General features: G+C 39.0%; 1 protein-coding gene across 1 annotated transcript; it reads left to right on the top strand.

Moving 5' to 3' along the window:
• The first annotated feature begins 1361 nt into the window (after positions 1–1361).
• On the top strand, positions 1362–18828 carry top2a (DNA topoisomerase II alpha). The gene is made up of 35 exons (XM_041816401.1): positions 1362–1496; positions 2802–2948; positions 3162–3252; positions 3339–3402; positions 3543–3688; positions 4130–4227; positions 4317–4529; positions 4877–5050; positions 5405–5506; positions 8233–8370; positions 8460–8598; positions 8684–8841; positions 9034–9159; positions 9310–9420; positions 9757–9862; positions 10009–10118; positions 10261–10353; positions 10441–10555; positions 10659–10780; positions 11396–11544; positions 11661–11892; positions 11989–12123; positions 12205–12405; positions 12487–12682; positions 13704–13795; positions 13892–14041; positions 14129–14212; positions 14439–14648; positions 14792–14912; positions 16374–16538; positions 16828–17008; positions 17086–17141; positions 17237–17356; positions 18036–18262; positions 18346–18828. Exons 1-35 carry the CDS (start codon positions 1479–1481, stop codon positions 18487–18489), a joined length of 4734 nt encoding a protein of 1577 aa, XP_041672335.1. The 5' UTR covers positions 1362–1478; the 3' UTR covers positions 18490–18828.
• Positions 18829–18998: the final 170 nt, after the last annotated feature.

Raw genomic sequence — 18998 nt, 5'->3', positions numbered from 1 at the left:
TTGTATAGACACGTCAACAATTTCTCATATGTTTGACTATAAAAACAGCTCAGTTTGTTCAACGGGCCTGATTTTAAAAATGTCTTAATCAGCAGGAAGATGGCCTCTATACTGGTGTTAAATACAAACCACACAAAAAAGAAACAGTAGCAAATAAAAGGTTCATGCCTCATTGAATGCCATGTCTGCGAGAAGGCTGATATCACTGATGTTAAACCAATTCATTTGCCCATCCCTAATAAAAGGGTTAGGAGTTAGTAAGTTAGTTAGTGAAGTTAATATCAAACATGTAAAATAAGTGCATACCATAACTAGAAAGCACAAAGAACTGATCGGCTTTCTGTCAGCACAGGTCAGTGTCTTAGCATTTCCACTGAAAAGAAATACAGTATCATGAAAAAATATTTGCTCCATTCATAATTTCTTTTTTTCACATTTGTCACACTTGAATATTACAGACCATCAAACCAATTTCAAAACTAGACCAAGATAATCTGAGTAAATCCAAAATGCAGTTTTTAAATGATGATTTCATTTATCGGGGGGGGGCTGCCATCTTAACCTACCTGGCCTTATGAGAAAGAATAATTGCCTCCTTAACCTAATAGCTGCTGTGCCATCCTTGGCAACAACAACTGCAAACAAGCTGGCAATGACTCTTTCACATCGCTTTGGAGGACTTTTGGCCCTCTCTTCTTGACAGAATTGTTGTAATTCAGCAATATAGGAAGGGTTTTCGAGTATGAACAACCTGTTAAAGGTAATGCCACAGCATCTCAATTAGATATTAGTCCGGACTTTGATTAGGTCAGGCCTTTAGATGTTGTTCTAGGTTCTTTTGTGACCTCCTGGATGAGTTGTAGATATGCTCTGGGAGTAATTTTGGTAGGCTAGGCACTCGTAATTCTGTATGTAATCAGGCCTGGGTATGGCAAGTAAAGATGAGCTCGGCTTTCCAAAGAATGTGCTACAACTTTAGCTTCTGATGCCAAGAATAGGGCCAGGCAGGTTTGTATGGCCTTTCCCCCTTGATAAATCATTTAAAAATGGTATTTTGTATTTCCTCGGGTTATCTTTGTGTAATATCAAATATGTTTGTTATATGAAAATATGAAAAATATTTTAAGCAATGATTAATAGTTCCTTCTATCTTTCTTGTTTGTTTGAAAAATGGGAAATGTAGATTGTTTACAGTCTGAAAAAAAAAAAAAAAAAAAAATGACGCTGCATACTCCGGTACAGTAGATGGCAGTAGGCAGTGTAAAGTCACTGAGTGGACAAAGCAGGCGAAGAAGAAACCCGCTCTCTGATTGGTCAGTGTAACTGGCGCGAGCGGTTTTTCTCCAAGTTTCGAATTTTCAAAGAGGAGCGACGAAACGTTTTAGAGCAGTCAGGGAGCAGTTATTCAGCTAGAATTGACACTAAACGTATTTTAAGTCACCCCAGGTCCTAGGGATTTTCAAAAAAAGAGAAGAAAAATGGCGGAACCATTGAAGGTAACTTTGTCACTTCGACATTTATCATCTTTAGAAGTGTTTTCGTGCTGTGTCTGGCTAACGTTACAGTGATACTTAGCAAAAGTCACTGTTAGCAAGCTACCGTTGTTCAGTACAACTTCAGACGACGCCCCGTTAACTATACAATAACTATAATTGTAATGACATCTCCATAAGTGATGCTAAAACGCACATATGTATTACAAATTGTCTACTAAGTACAACTGTCTTTCGCATAATTACATTCCCTTCATGCACACTGCAACATCCGCTTTTTGAGACCATGGCGATGTTTTGGCCCTTCACCATTTCGCTCCAACGTTCATCCTTTATCTAACGACTAGTCACATATTTTTCGAAGACTTCATACATAACGTCACATTCATTCAACATCAGCTTTTATGGTAATATGTCGATTTAACTAACTTTATTTTAAGACCGGGCCATCTAAGAGAACCATGGTGTCTGACTGTGGTAAACACTGGCTCAGCAAATACCTAAATTTGTCCTGTTTGTGTCTTCCATCACGATATCCGAGTTCAAACATGTCTTAATTTTCCTAAGCAGCAAAGTAAATTCTTTAATCGGCAACTTTAAGGGATTCTTTTGAACATACACAGATAAGTAGATTCACATCCATCCATGGACTGTGCTGATGTTATTGGTCAGTCTATGGGGAATCCTGGAGAATGGAGCACTTTTTAAAGACATTTATTTTTTTAAACAGTTGTTTACATCGATATGTTTGTCTGTTAGTAGCTTTGTTTTCAGTCAAAACTTCTAACAGTGATCAACTAAATACATGGAACTTTTTTCTGATGGAAATTCATGGTATCCAGAAGCAGTTTTACTGACACTTGGGCATGAGACATAGCTTCTATTTATAAAAAAACAACAACCCTGAAAGTGCTACAAAGAAGTGAAAACCTCACCAATTTAAATTTATAATTAAATCTAAAATTAAAAATTATACCATCACCAAAAGTTAAACAGAAAAATTAAAAGTCTTTGCAAAAGAAGAAATTAACCTGCATACAATTTACAGCCAAAAAACATTTTATCCTGTGCAAGATCAAAAACTGACCACAAGATAATCTTTTTGAAATCTTTGGTCTATATGGGGATTTTTTGTGTATTTTATTCAAAGTAGGTACATTTTATTTATATAGAAATACTTTTTGTCCATATTTATCAGCCCTGCTAGTGGGTATACATATAACACATGTAAAAAGGGAGCCTTTATGTGTTTTGGACTGCATTGCATGGATATCCACTGGAATTATAACCCTGTGTTATTGTCAACAGAGCTTCTTTGAAAACAAGCCAGTGGAGAAGACAAAGAAAGATCCAAAGCGGCTGTCAGTTGAGAGGATCTATCAAAAGAAGACTCAGTTGGAGCACATTTTGCTCAGACCAGACTCCTACATAGGCTCTGTTGAGCCCGTCACCCAGGTTAGTTGTCACACTGCAAACCTGCTTTTGGCCTCTTTTAGTGTTTAAGTCATTGTGTTCAGCTCAAAGAGTTTAGTTGATGGTAGGCCATTTTCAGTATTTTCTAAAGAATGCTGTCCTTACAGAGGTGTGGGATGTAGCATCATTTAACAAAATTAAAACTTATAAATATATCTGTGGTCTGAGATGTAACTTGTTGTTCTCTTTCCTCAGCAAATGTGGGTGTATGATGAGGATGTTGGACTGAACTGCCGTGACATTACATTTGTTCCTGGGCTTTACAAGATCTTTGATGAGATCCTTGGTGAGTAAATAGCAGTACATGTGAATAGATAAAATGTTTCCATATTTGCCATACTAAAGCAAAATGTTTTTGTTTTCTGCTCACAGTAAATGCAGCTGACAACAAGCAGAGGGATAAGAGCATGTCCCTTATCAAGGTCAACATTGATGTGTGAGTGATATAAATTATTACTAAATCATTACACTGAGCCTAAAATGTTTCGACTCATAGCCCCAACTCATTTCCTGGTCAGCTGCTCTCTTTGGCGATATAATAGCATGTCGTTAATATGTATATTTCTATTCTTTCAGTGAAAACAACACTATTAGTGTGTGGAACAATGGGAAGGGTATTCCTGTGGTGGAGCACAAGGTGGAAAAGGTCTATGTGCCTGCTCTTATCTTTGGACAACTGCTTACATCCAGTAACTACAATGACGATCAGAAGAAAGTCACTGGTGAGACAAAGTGGGAGCCTGGAGACAAATTTGTTATTAAACTGATCAATAATCTATTTATAAGGTTGAAATAGGAAAGTTCTACATTTTTGAAAGGGTTTTATGTCTGTAGTTTTCATAACTGAGATTTTTCAGATGAATAAAACAGCTGAAAAAGACTTTCCCATAGAGTTAAGAGTTTGACTTTTAAGTGCAGTCTAACTGTTACAAATACAACAAAATGTCTTTTACTGTCATAATATAATAAATGATAATATTTATATATAATCCCAATAACACATGGTGCAAGTCTACTGTGAAAATATAGCCCAGGTATTCCATAAAATGTAAATATGGCCTCATTGTGCTTGTGTATATTTGTGAATACATCAGAAGTATTTCAGTAAATGGATCGATACCTACATTTTAGCTTACATTTAAGCTGCAAAATGTTTTCCTCAGGTGGACGTAATGGATATGGTGCTAAGCTCTGCAATATCTTCAGCACAAAATTCACTGTCGAGACAGCCTGTAAAGAATCAAAGAAATGCTTCAAGCAGGTATGACCAAGTTTAAATCATCTTTGTTTTTTATTGTAATGCTTAAAGTGGGTAATGTGTGTTAAAATCATGTCTGTTTCATTCACTAGACTTGGTATGACAACATGGGAAGAGCAGGGGATGCAAAAATCACTTCCTTTGATGGAGAGGAGTTCACCTGCATCACCTTCAGGCCTGACCTGCCTAAGTTTAAAATGAGCATCCTTGACAAAGACACAGTGGCTCTGATGACCAGGAGGGCCTATGACATTGGCGGAGCTGCCAAGGGTGTTCGTGTGTACTTAAACGGCAAGAAGCTGCCAGTAAGTTACAGTGTTTCTCTTTTTCGTCTCTCATTTTCAGCCTGTCCTATGTAATCAGGAAATACCAAATATGTCTTTGAAAACATCTATAAGTATTTAGAAGAAAATGTATGGATTGATTAAATAATATTTTTTTGAAAGCATTGAAACAACTTCATATTTCACCAACATTTTTGAGGTTTAGATTATACATCCTTAACTTATGCATAACTATGATGTAGTTGTTGGGAACTCACATTATACAAACTTATTGCAGTTTATTATTTTCCAAAATGTTTTGATTAATATAAAATCTTCAGAGGTTCAGTTTTGCCATTGGTTCTAATCAGACTGCTCTCATATTCTAGGTCACGGGTTTCCGAAACTATGTGGACTTGTATTTGAAGGACAAAGTCGATGAGGTTGGTAATCCCCTAACTGTGGTCCATGAGGTTGTCAACGAGCGCTGGGAGGTCTGCCTCACCATGAGTGAGAAAGGTTTCCAGCAAGTCAGCTTCGTCAACAGTATTGCCACCACCAAGGTAATGTCAAAGAGGATTACATCTTTTATAATGAATTTGTAGTGTATATTTATGTGCATCAGAATGACGGATTGAGCTTGTGTTATGACTGCCCTGCCAAACCGATTATTTAATTCTATAAGTGCTGGAATTCTGGATGCCAATTTTAATCTATCTTATGTCGTCAGCCATGTTTGAAATTAAATCTTAGAGCAGCTATGAAGTCATTTTTAGGCTGACTGAAGCAGCAGACGAGGGTTCTCTGCCAGCTAAGTACAAGTTTGGCTGCTCTCCCGGCCACTTTGTGTCACTGTGATTAAGACTTATGATATTTCTTCTGTTAATGAGATCTTCTGTTTGTGTTCTGGACCTCAGGGAGGGAGGCACATCGACTATGTGGCTGACCAGGTCATTGCCAAGATCATCGAAGTGGTGAAGAAGAAGAACAAAGCTGGAGTGGCTGTCAAGCCCTTCCAGGTACACTCACATTTTGTTACTTCACACAACTTTTGATAGCAGTGATAAAACTAATGTATTGTTTACATGTCTGAGGTCTTTAACACAAGATTAGTTTGTTTACACAACAATAGTGGTTTGGGTGCCCCATAAAAGAACTTGTTCAAAATTAAAGGATGGGATGTTTTTAAAATGGTTGTCTCCTCATGTGATTCAGGAGTAAATAGTTCCTTCTGAGAAATGGACACTATTTGCTGATGCACCTTATGCTTTGAGTCAATAGTAAGGCAACTAGGTGAAATACAGCAATGATGAACTGCCAAGTTCTGTTTGCTGCTCGCTCTTACTTGACATTCTCTTGAATTTTACTCTTTATACTTCAGATCCACTGTGAATAGCAGAGTGTCCGCGGGGTCTTTAAAAGTATTAAAAGTAGAAAGATGTATTTAGTGAAAATTAAAACTTTAGAATGTATTAAAAAGTCTTGAATGCAAGCTACGAGGTACTAAATTTTGTAGCTTTTAACATTTTCATTTTGACCCTGAGGCTGTAAGTAAGTTTTTCTGTGTATGTTCTTTCAATTTTATTTAAATCACACTTCAGATTCTTTTGAAACCATGCAAGATCTTTTGGTGCTGAGCTGTCAGTGAATCCTCAAGCTCAGCTGTGTCTGTAGTTGGAGCTGAAGTGCAAAATTTGTAAAACAAAAATAAGGTACTTAAGACTGTGGTATGGCAACTCTAGGTCATTTACACAAAAAGATCCTGCAATTTAAACTACCTTATGGTAGCTTAAAACACAAACTGAGGTCCTTTTCCTCATATTCTCCAAATTCTCTAAGAAAGCTATATTCTCATACTACAGTAAGAAATACTTCTGCCATTTTTTTTACTACATTGTTACATTTTTTATTCTACAATCAGCACAAACTTGTTAAACAATGCCAGTAGCGTATAAACTAGAATTTAATTCAATATCTAATTTTCTGCATGCAGCCTGGAATAGAAACCCTTATTAATGTCAATCCTTTTAGATATTTTTGTGTTTGACCCTTCATCTTTCTGTAAAAGTATGTTTGCATGCCCATGTTGGATCATTACAAAGTCACAATGCCAATAACTGGCCTGGCATGTGTACCAGATGTTTTTTATTTGTCCTTTGTGGATTCTTGTTTCTAGCTGTTCTTATTAAAACCTTACTGCCTTAGCAGGGAACTAATTTGAAAATGAAAAATGATTAGGTTTTCAGAGGACTGTTTGTGTGTAATGATGGCCTAAGTTAGGGTTTAATCAAATCAGAATTGTAAAATATGATACTAAAAATAAAATGATGTTGATACTGGTTTCAGTACCATGGTAATGTCTTGTCTAATGGTAATGTCTTTCAGTCTGCTCTTTTCAGATGTGTTTCTCATGCACTTCATGCTTTTTTTTAATCCAATACAAAATCTCATGCACTCAAACCTTGCACACCGAGTCTGATGTCGGACCAGACAATTTATCAAAATGTAGATTGAACCTAAGAAATACCGAAAATAACAATTCCCTTCACTACAACAATTCATATCAAATGAAAGACACTGCCCAGTCGAGGAGACGAGCTGGAGCATAACAGAGAGAAAGACAGCGGATTGTAGCAAGTATACTCACAATGCTGGGAGGAATAGCGAAATATTCACCCTCTGCCATGACTTCCACGCGTAGCGAAGCCAGGGCTTTGCCTCACCGTGTCTACCCCACCGGGGAGGGAGTAATCTGCGAATAAGAGTTTGGGAGTGATCCGGATCACCATCTGGATCCAGGAATGTTGTTAAAGGATTCTTCACTAGAAATAGGGAGATAGGGCTGATGGCGGAGGTCTGCGCTCTGTGGGTGCTTTTCTAGTTTCAAAATTGTTCTACTTTAATCCACCAAGTATTGTGTTTGTTATAGTATTGAATAAATCATTGCTTTTTTTCTTGAGGGACTTGCATGGTCGCATGTTAAATCACAATTGCAATATTGGGGGGAAATAACATCTCTGTCCGGTATTTTCCCAAATTGTTCAGCCCTAGTCTGATGCACTTATTTTTGTACTCGCTTCAGAAATACAAAAAATGTGGCAAATAGTTTTGTACAGCAAGAGTTGATCTGTCCACTCCTGACAGAATTTTATTCAGCTCAAGCCTGTGTGTTATAGCTCTGTGCTGAGAGTGCAGCTTTTCAGTTCAGTCTTTATGTGGCTGTGATAACGGATTTGGGCCGTAATTATTTTGTTCCATGGTTGATATCTACGAGATAAATGGGCAAATCACTGTTTTAAGTGGGGTTTCAGTTCAAGAGAGAGAAAGTGAATGAAAAGGGAGCTGCAGCTGCTGCTCTGAATAATCAATCATCCATTTAAACGACTTGTGCAAACAGGATTAGAAGAAGATCATATTTCTCTCTCAAGTACAGCAATTTTTGGTGGTGAGAAACAGGCTCCATGTGCAAAGACCTCGTTTTCAGTTATCAATAAAAATGGCAGGTAAACTACAACACACTGTTTGACAATTTAACAAATACAGAGGTGATATTTCAGTGGGAGCTTGCTTGCTGTTATCAGAGGATTCTCTTCTAAGCACCTGACTTATAAAAACATGCACTTTCTCAGTTTTACCAATTTTTGATACTGTTATTCAAAATGAAGGGTAACAGAACATTTAAACACAAATGATGTGGAATTTTTGATGATCTTAATCTGAGTATTCCTGTGTATGTTTTTTTCAGGTGAAGAATCACATGTGGCTGTTTGTCAACTGTCTGATTGAAAACCCGACTTTTGACTCTCAGACCAAAGAGAACATGACTCTGCAACAGAAGAGCTTTGGCTCCACTTGTCCTCTCGGTGACAAGTTCATCAAACAGGTACGAGTCAAAACAACACTGGCATTGCCTCTTTTAACTCAATAATCTTAAGCTTCCACTAATTGCTTTTTATTTTCAACTTCCTAAAGGCCACAAGCTGTGGGATTGTGGAAAGCATCATGAACTGGGTAAAGTTCAAGGCTCAGACCCAACTCAACAAGAAATGCTCAGCTGTTAAACACACCAAGATCAAAGGGGTGCCAAAGCTGGATGATGCCAACGATGCAGGTATTGTGTTTAAACCTCTTTTTCTAATGTTCCTAAGGGAGCTGTTTGTTTGCCATAATAATGAGGAATCTGTTTTCTCTGACAGGTGGGAAGAACTCCAGCAGATGCACACTGATCCTCACTGAGGGAGACTCAGCCAAGACACTGGCTGTGTCTGGGTTGGGAGTGGTTGGAAGGGATCACTATGGTGTCTTCCCTCTCAGAGGAAAACTGCTGAATGTGCGGGAGGCCTCACTCAAACAGGTTATGCCCGGCTATAAATTCTGTCAGTAGATCTGCTGGTGTTCAATAGATTGACTTGGTTTTTTCTATTGATCTGTAATAAAAAAACCTTAAACATGCAAGGGGCTCACTTTGAGAAACCATGGTAAGCATTTTAGGTCTGAAATATGTGACAAAGAGCTATAAATAAAATGTGCTCATCTTCATTGTTAGATTATGGAGAATGCTGAAATCAACAACATCATAAAGATCCTGGGCCTTCAGTACAAGAAAAACTACAGTGACCCAGAATCCCTCAAGACTCTGCGTTATGGCAAGATCATGATCATGACAGATCAGGTGTGCCAGCTGTTTGTTTCTAATCATTTTTTCTTTAACAACACTTTCTATTGGATTGAAATTGCATAGTGCCATTCAAAATACAAAACGGTATCAATGATAGACCAATAAATGTGCAGAATTTTGACTGTATTTTTGTGATTGTTCCAGGATCAAGATGGCTCTCACATTAAGGGTCTCCTTATCAACTTCATCCACCACAACTGGCCATCATTGCTGCGTCACAACTTCCTTGAAGAGTTCATCACTCCCATCATCAAGGTATGACTTTAAAAGTATATGTAGGTTTTTAAGACATGTTTTACATAGCTTAATGGAAAGAATATTACAAGTGACAAGATGCTGTGGGAGAATAACAACAAATGTGGAATAAAGGAGATTTTTAGCTCCCGAGTTAACTCAATCTTGCAGCAACACTGCCATCTGCTGTTTAAACTCTAGAATGCTGTTTTGGCTGCAGTTAGCTTATAATCCAGTAATATTCTGTAACTAATTTAGAAATAAAACTTCTTGATCTCCCTTTGATATTAGTTGTTTTTTATACTTTAAAGAGTCATATATCCTAACATATGAACTGTCTTATTTCCTGCTCTCAAGGCAACTCACAAGAAAAATCAGCTCTCCTTCTACAGTATTCCTGAGTTCAATGAATGGAAGGAAAGCCAGTCCAACATCAAATCTTGGAAAATCAAATACTACAAAGGTTTGTTCTAAACCCCTGTGTGGTAGTAAAAAGTGACAAGTAAGCAACCCTTCAGACCCGGTTCCTGTCATGGTTGTAATATACTGGTTCACTGAATTGCTATTTATCTAACAGAGTCTCTTCCTTTGTTTCTGTCATCCTTCCAGGTTTGGGAACTAGCACATCGCAGGAAGCCAAGGAGTACTTCTCTGATATGCAGAGACACAGAATTCCATTCAAGTACTGTGGCCCTGAAGATGATGAGGCTATAACCCTTGTAAGATTTCGTACTATTATGTTTGGCTATTTTTTCAATGAGCAGAGATCAGCTAAAAATTAATGTTTTAAACTATATTTTTTGTCATGGTGATACAGTTGTCTGTCTTTAATAAAGATTCACATATCTATTATTTCCCAAGGCCTTTAGCAAAAAGAAAATTGATGAGAGGAAGGAGTGGCTGACAAACTTCATGATGAATAGGCGTCAGCGCAGGGAGCACAACCTGCCAGAGGTAATGCCTTAAAATGTTGTGAAATTCATGTTAATAGTTAAGACTACTATATGTTAAACTCTTCTTGATTTTGTTTTTTGTTCATAGGAGTACCTGTATGGTCAGTCCACCAAGTTCCTCTCCTACAATGAATTTGTCAACAAGGAGCTGGTTCTTTTCTCCAACTCCGACAATGAGAGGTCACTCCCCTGCCTGGTGGATGGTGCGAAAAAAATTAACAAGAAAATTTCTTTTATGTATTGTTTTACTATTGAGTAAACCTGTTGGGTACAAAGGAGTCTAATTTGTGTTTGTGTGTTTGTCAGGTCTAAAGCCAGGCCAGAGAAAAGTGGTGTTCTGTTGCCTTAAGAGGAACGACAAGCGTGAGGTGAAGGTGGCCCAGCTGGCCGGTTCTGTGGCTGAGATGTCTGCTTACCACCATGGAGAGGTGAGATGGAAATACATCTTCAAAATATGTTTACACTGTCACTCTCTGAGTTTTTTAAAAGGTAAACTTATTTATGTTCTATGAGTGGGTTTGATTACTAGGTTCATCACTTCTTAAATGGTTTCCTACAGCAATAGTTCCCCTAATTATATCAAATAAAAGCTGAGCAGCCCTAAATGACCCACACAGAAGACAAAAGATCCATTACTGTAAAAAAATCTATATACTCTTTTTAATAATAATTTTGTGTTGTTTCATAAATATAACCCAAAGGAAAAAGGTTTTCAAATCTTTTTCTTGCCTGTAGACATTTTATAAACTATTTAAAAAGTGTTTCATCATGGTTTTAATTAATTTGTGCAAATCCTACTATGAAAACCTCAGTGCAAATCTTTGCGCACTCCCCTGAGACCTTTGACTTGTACCATCAGTAAGATATGATGGCATCAGTACAGCGTCTTGCAACATCATACCATCCACACAAAACACAGAGCACAAAACCAATTGAGCGACCTTTACATCACATAAATAAGACATTACATCTCCATGTAAACAGAAAAGTCTGTGCCCAAGAAATAAAAACTCTTAATCTCCTCATCTCTCTTCTTTCTCTAGGCTTCTCTCATGATGACCATCATCGGCTTGGCCCAAAACTTTGTGGGAAGCAACAACTTAAACCTGTTGCAGCCTCTAGGCCAGTTTGGAACCAGGCTGCATGGAGGAAAGGACTCTGCCAGTCCTCGATACATTTTCACCATGCTCAGGTCAGCACCCTCCATTCATACTGTGAATAAATGGATGCTTTATTTTATTGCAGGTAATTTGGTGGTTTTCACAGCAGCTGAACTAAAAAAAAAACCTTGCAAATATGCCTTTCTAGCCCTCTTGCACGCCTTGTTTTCCCACCTGTGGACGACAACCTGCTGAAGTACAACTATGACGACAACCAGCGTGTTGAGCCTGAGTGGTACATTCCCATCATCCCCATTGTTCTGGTGAATGGTGGTGAAGGCATCGGCACTGGCTGGGCCAGCAAGATCCCCAACTTTGACATCCGGGAGATTGTCGCTAATATTCACCGCATGCTCAATGGAGAAGACCCTCTGCCTATGGTGAGGGATGAAAAGACCTTTTATTGCTCTGTATGGTTTTATTTTGTTTTTTTGGTTCTTGTTTTTCAGTGTGAATATTAAGTGTTTATTTTCTAGCTTCCAAGCTACAAAGGCTTCAAAGGAACGATTGATCAGATCATGGACAACCAGTACTTGAACAATGGAGAGGTTGCCATCATTGACTCCACCACCATAGAGATCACTGAGTTGCCTGTCAAAACCTGGACACAGGTCAGTCGTAAGTAATGTAAGTACTTTATATTTTAGGTACTTTTGTGACCATTTTAAATGCTGTTATTTTGTTTTGTGTAGGTCTATAAGGAGAACGTGCTGGAGCCAATGTTGAATGGCACAGAGAAGGTCCCGGCTCTGATCACAGACTACAAGGAGTACCACACTGACACCACTGTCCGCTTTGTGGTCAAAATGACAGAAGAGAAGCTGATGCAGGCCGAGGCTGCTGGCCTCCACAAAGTCTTCAAACTTCAGAACCCCCTTACTTGCAACTCTATGGTAACAACTAGACACAGAAACCGCATTCCAGAGAGCCTGTACCTGTAGTCAAACCATTAATTACTTTGTTTTTCTTTGAAGGTTCTGTTCGACCATGTGGGCAGCCTGAGGAAGTATGAGTCTGTGCAGGATATTCTGAAGGAGTTCTTTGAGCTGAGAATGAAGTACTACAGGCTGAGGAAAGACTGGCTGGCTGGCATGCTGGGAGCTGAGAGCGCAAAACTCTCCAACCAGGCTCGCTTCATCTTGGAGAAAATTCAGGGCACCCTTGTCATTGGTTAGTAACTTTTCAGTGTTTCACTGCTTAATTTGGAAGCAGCACCAATGAGAAAGATGAAAAGCTTATATGAATATCACTTTCAAGTAGAAGAAAGGCTGTAGCAATACCCTTTAACCAGCAGAGGGCAGAACCAGCTTTTGGCTGCTCTTGATCAACAGTATTACAACACAAATGCACCAAGATCTGTTTGAGCTGCATGTGTGGAGGCAGACAGTCAGATTTTTCATCCAGAATTTTGCCTGCAAGGCCTCAAGTCTTTTACCCCTCCTCCCCATCATAGTGTATATTATATTGTGATCACTGGGTTTATTACACCCTTGTATAACTTTTTCTCTTTTTGGTTCCTGAACATCCTTGGAAAATCACTTGCAAGTAGGAGAAAGGCTGTAGCAATACCTTTTTAGACCCCAGAACCCCATTTTATTTTATGTTACTCACTTAATAAACCTTGGTCTGTTGTGGAACACTAGTCCAGTTTTCTACCATCCAGGCTACCATGTTGTGCACCAAAGAAGGGTTGCAGCCCACCCTTGGTTTGACTGGCTTTTCCTGACAAAAAGCAATAGTCTACTTTTTAATAATTAAACTGTTGAGAATCAGCTTGGCACACTTGCTAAATATTCTGTGATAAATACCAGTGCACATGAGCGTATACTCATAGAATAGAGGGATTAAATTGGCCAGAAAGAATCAAATTTTGGTATTTACAACCAGAGAATATCTTTTCCTTATACCATTTGACATTCAAAAAGCCTCATGTTAAATCCGAAATGTTTGTATATGGGGAAATACTGCCTGCCTTTCATTTATGACTGTTTGCTGTGGGAAAAACAGGTGGTATTAATGTTTTTCTAAGGTCCCTAAAAGGTTTAGATTTTGTATGAAAAAGTGTGTAAGAACCATTGATTTCATCTAAATGTATCTTAAAGTTTGTATATTTAACTTTTATTTTTTTTTCTGGTAGATCTGGAAAGATTTTAAATGATCAAAAGTTCTAATATTATCCAACTACTTGTAGAGAACAAGCCAAAGAAGGAGCTGATCCGCATGCTGCAGGAGATGGGCTACGACTCTGATCCAGTTAAAGCCTGGAAACAGGCTCAAGAGAAGGTGAATCACTTGAAACCTGTTGTTAAAATTCACCAATATTAACAAGTTATACCAGCTAATACAGAAAAATAACAAGTTTTATGTTCATGCTCTTAGGATGCAGAGGAAATGGATGAAAATGAAGAGGAGGAGAAGGAGCAAGAGGAAACCAACACTGGGCCAGACTATAACTACCTTCTGAGCATGCCCATGTGGTACCTGACCAAAGAAAAGAAGGACGAGCTGTGCAAACAAAGGGATGACAAGGTTTGATGTTCAGCTGTGCTGCATTTTTCTTTTGGATTCATCTTGACTATATAAAGAGTCTCATATTTGTTATTGTCTGTTATGTAGTTGACAGAGCTGAACACCCTGAAGAAGAAGTCTCCAGAAGACCTGTGGAAAGAAGACCTTGCTGCTTTCTCTGAGGAACTCGAGGTACTATCAACCTTCAGTTCTATATTTCACTCAAAATTGTTCCTTGCTAGTTGCAAGGAACAATTGAGGCAGAGGGTCTTCTCTGTTGTTAATAATGGTATGTCTACCTTGGCTTTACAAGATGGCTGGCAATATAATAAGCAATCTGATTACATTCTGTGGTAGTTCTCTCTGGAACTTTTCCATCTTAAATATACCGGTGAACGTGTTTTCTTCCGGTGTGCAGAAGTTTGAACAAAAAGAGAAGGAGGCTGCCGCTGCTGTTCCTACTAAAAAGGGAGCTGGAAAAGGAAAATCTGTGAAGGTGAAGCAGGAGACTTTGCCCACACCACAGGGTCGCCGCGTTGTCCCACGTGTCACCAGCACCATGAAAGCAGAAGCTAACAGGAAGGCTGTTCTCAAGAAAGGAGAAGGCAAAAGAGGCAAAAATATCAAGGTATGAACTTTGAAATTTGAAAAATTCACATTAAACATTTAATTCTGTTTAGCATATTGATTAGTATGTTCTCGTGAGTTATCAGTCATGCTACTCAACAAGAAAAAATGCTAATATGACTTGCATCATTTCTCTGACTGCAGACTGAAGATGTGGTGGTGAAAATGGAGTTCGAAGAAGAAGGAGAGAATGCAGAGCCGGGAGAGGAGATGAGTTTGGCGGCACGGCTCAACAAGAAGGCTAAAACTCAGGCAAAGGACACGGGTGAGAATGGACACTAACAACTCACTCCGGATAAATCTAATCCTGGGTTGGCAAATTTGTAGGAAAAAACCCCCCTGAAATTTCACATTGACAAAAGTATTCAGACCCTTTGCAGCAGCACTTGAAATTTAGTTCAGGTTCCTCCCATTTCTCTTTATCTTTGCTGAGATGTTTCTACATCTTGATCCTTGTCCACCTGTGGTAAAATGAATTGATTGGACATGGTCTGGAAAGGCACACACCTCTCTATAGAAGGCTCCATAGCGGGCAGTTCCTGTCAGAGCTGTGTGGAGATTGGACAGAGTTCCAGAAGGAGAACCATCTTTGCAGCCCTCCGCTGATCTGGGCTTTATGGCCGAGTGGCTAGGGTGAAGCCTCTCTTCAGTGCAAACACACAAAAGCCCACCTTTATTTTTACATGGGCTTGGCATGGAAACCATAGCCATGAAAACAGATCAGATAGTTAATTTTTTCTTCCCAGTGAAAAAAAAAAATTGTATTTGTTCAAACAGTAAGGTATGCTCAGTTCCAGCATTACAGTGATTTGACACAACAGATAAAGACTGAACTCTGGTATCTGTTCACACCACTTTATTTGCTGATGTCGGATATTTGTGATCAGGGCCAATATCCGCTGATTTACCGAAGCTTGTGCATTGATGCATCCCTGGTGAAAACCCCCCTTCTCCAATATCAAAACTATCAGAAAGACTCAAGGAAAGACATGCTTTAAAAATGTATGAACATTTAAATTTGCAAGTTAAGATGAGGTTATAACAGAAGGCCTTGGTTCTAAAAGGTGCAGTGATTTTTAGAGGGCAGCAAATTCACCATGCAGGGTGGGAAGTCAATTACATAAAACAACTACAGGCTGTTTTTTGGACCATTGGGACTCAGATACCTGTTTTTTGTTATGGGCTTTGTCTATATGGTTTTTGCATCTCACAAATTTGTCCCCTCTTTTAACCGTCAGTGCATGAGGACAGCAAAAGTTAACATACTGGTTACATATTTCAAGTTCACCACACATTACATAAGAATATTGTGCCTCAGAGATAAGATAGCATAACTGTTTATAACGCCCATCGTTAGTTTCAGAATTACAGCAGAAATTACAGCACGAGTCCATGTGATAAAAATCAGGATTCTTAGAAATGTTTAACAGCTTGCTTATTCAATAGACTCATATTTCTTTAAGAATTGCCTCAAGCACATGTTATTGCTGGATGTTTGTAGAATAAGCACAGACTGGAGAGATTTGGCGAGGTGGGGGTGTTGGTTCCCTGCACCTTGCTGTAAAAGTTTCTGAATATTTCCAGTATTTAAAACAGAAATGACCGTTGTGAATAATATGTGACATAATGGAATGTCAGATAGCACTCCTTTTAAATGCTGCACTGTGACTTACTGTGATGATGTTTAATTTTTGGTAAAGATGTCTTTAAACTTGCTTTTCTGCAGGAGCATCAAAGAGCAGCAAGCAGAGCACTCTTCAGTTCAAACCTGTTTCCAAAAAGCCCAAGAAGAATATGTGGTCTGATGACGAGTTTGATGACATGTCTGACAGTGAAGTAGAGATGGCAGAGGTGGTTGCTCCCAGAGAGCGGGTTGAACGCAGAACTAAAGGTACATGTGGCTCATCTGATCTGTCCTCTGATTTCAATGTTTGCTTACTCAAACCATGACTTGGCAGATCCCTACTTTCCAATGTGTTTTTGCTCACGCTGCAAGACGAGATGTAATCACTCCAGAAATGCCTGAGATTATGTAAAAAAACCACTCATACAGCTCATTTCCTGAGCCTAATTAACTCTTATCTCCATTTAACAAGAACTCATCTTTGCAACAACAGTTTGATTACTTATCTATTTAGGAAGACTCCAGTAAAACAACATCCTTAATTTTGTTTGTTCAGCTGCCGTAAAGTACAGCATGTCTGACAGCGAGGATGAGTTTGATAACTTGGAAAAGGACCTCCAGAAACAGAAAGCTGTCATCAGCGATGATGACGATGTCAGCTTTATCCCAGACCCAAGCACCGCAGCTGACAGCGATGTGGAGCCTCCAGCCCCGCCTCCAAAAGCTCCAGAACCAACGTGAGTATGACGATATACAAAAGTATTTCAGACAGATATTTATTTACCTTCAATGAAACTTTGTCTTTTCTTTGCAGGAAGAAAGTTGCAAAAAGTAAATCAACAGTGAAAAAATCTGAAACCAAGTCGAGCTGTAAGTTTTTTACAAGCCATTTGTGTGATCAGCTTTATAAATTTAAGGGTGTGGGTGTGAGGTTTCTTTTTTCTTCTGTTTGTATCACTCTGCAGCTCAGTCAGAGGATCAGGCACCTGCACCCAAGGCTCCAGTTCAACGTAAAACCAAAGAGGCTGCACCCAAGAAAGCTCCTGCTGCGAAGAAACAAGCTGCATCCAAAAAGAAGGTTGCAGGTAGTCAGAGAAATCCTTTTTATTAGGGAAAACTACGGGTGAGGTGTGCTGCATATATTAACAAGGAACAGTGAACAAATAAAAACTGCAACACACTTGTTTTGCATTCATATAAGGTAGAGATAGACAATATTATCTACATATTGATATCTGCAGATATTTCTGCAAACATTTGCAATCTATTTAACTGCTCAGTTTTACTGATGTGGTGAAATGAAACGTAGAGAATGGGGGGGTATCAAACATGCTAGACTTGGGAGGTTGAGGCATCTCAGGAGTGGCTTTGATTTTTGTTTACTATGATGGGATAAAATGATAACTTTTGGGACCAATGGGTGCCAGAACTCTGAGACGCTTGTTTGAGCTAGCATCAAGCTTTAAAAAGTGTAGTCCTACCTTGGTTTTAGAGAAGGGATGAAGTGTGAAGAAACCCCTGGTAGACCCAGAGCTTCGGGAGGGTTTACACAACCCTTCTAAACCCAGGAATGCTTCAGAATCTCCCAGGAAGAATTAGAACATGTTGCTGGTGAGAGGGCTGTCTTAGTTGGATACTTAGGCTGCGCCTTACATGACAACCCCAGATAAGCAGAAGACTGATGGATTTGAGATTTGTGGGGGGAAATGCAATATGCTTAGCATCAAAATAGTTAACATTGTCTTTCCCAACAATTTCTTGTAGATGCAAAGCAGCCGTCCATCCTGGATGCTCTGTCGAATTCTAACAAGTCCTCCCAAAAATCCACCAAGAAGATGCCTTCATTTGACTCAAGCGACTCAGAGGGGGAAGTGAAAGCTGTGAAGTCGAAGCCAGTTCTGAAACGCAAGCAGAAAATCAGCGATGACTCTGACAGCGACTCTGGCAACCTCATGTCTCGCCTCAAGGGTAAAACAACTGCAGGCGGCAAGGTTGGTTTTTACTCTGATTACAAAAATGTGTCTTATCTCGAGTCTAAGCTTCTTTTTACTTAAAATGCTATCCTTTCTCATAGAAAACTAAGAAATGGGACGATGACGACAGCTTCTTTAATTCAGACCAGGAAGCTGCAGCTCCAGTAGTTGTGGCACCCCGAGATAAGCCTGCACGTGCCCGCAAACCTGTCACCTACAACGTGGACTCGGACTCAGACTTTTAATTTTCCTCTCTAGTTTTCTAACGCTCTAGTTTTGTGTTTAAGACAGATCCTTTAGCAGCTTAGACTAAGAGTTTGCATTGTCTAGTATAAGCTTTGCTTATATCTCAAGATGAAGTTATGGCTTGAATTGATCTTTAGACTTAACCATATTCATATTTAAGGGCAATGGTGACACAAATGCATAGTCCATTAACTGTTTGGACCTCACAAGTGCAGCTCTGATTTTACTGTTATTGCTTTGATATCCACTTTTCTTTTATGTGTTTGTCTTGTCTTGTAAATATTTCAATGGCTGTTTTTTGTAATATTGGAAAATAAAGCTGTGTATTCATTGTAAAATCTGCAGCAAGTTTCTTTTTTGGCTTCTGTCACTGTCTTTACTCTGCAGAGTAGGGTTAAGAGTATCCAAAAAGCATGTTGCTGAGTGGGCGGAGCATCAGAAACACTAAAATGGTTAGACAGAGGTGTAATTGGGAGCAAGAAGAGATTCAGAAATTTTGTCCAGGTGA

The sequence above is a fragment of the Cheilinus undulatus genome, linkage group 20 (genome assembly GCF_018320785.1).
Source record: "Cheilinus undulatus linkage group 20, ASM1832078v1, whole genome shotgun sequence".
Taxonomy (NCBI): Eukaryota; Metazoa; Chordata; class Actinopteri; order Labriformes; family Labridae; genus Cheilinus; species Cheilinus undulatus.
The sequence above is the reverse complement of the archived record's forward strand: the minus strand, read 5'-3'. Positions and strand labels throughout refer to the sequence as shown.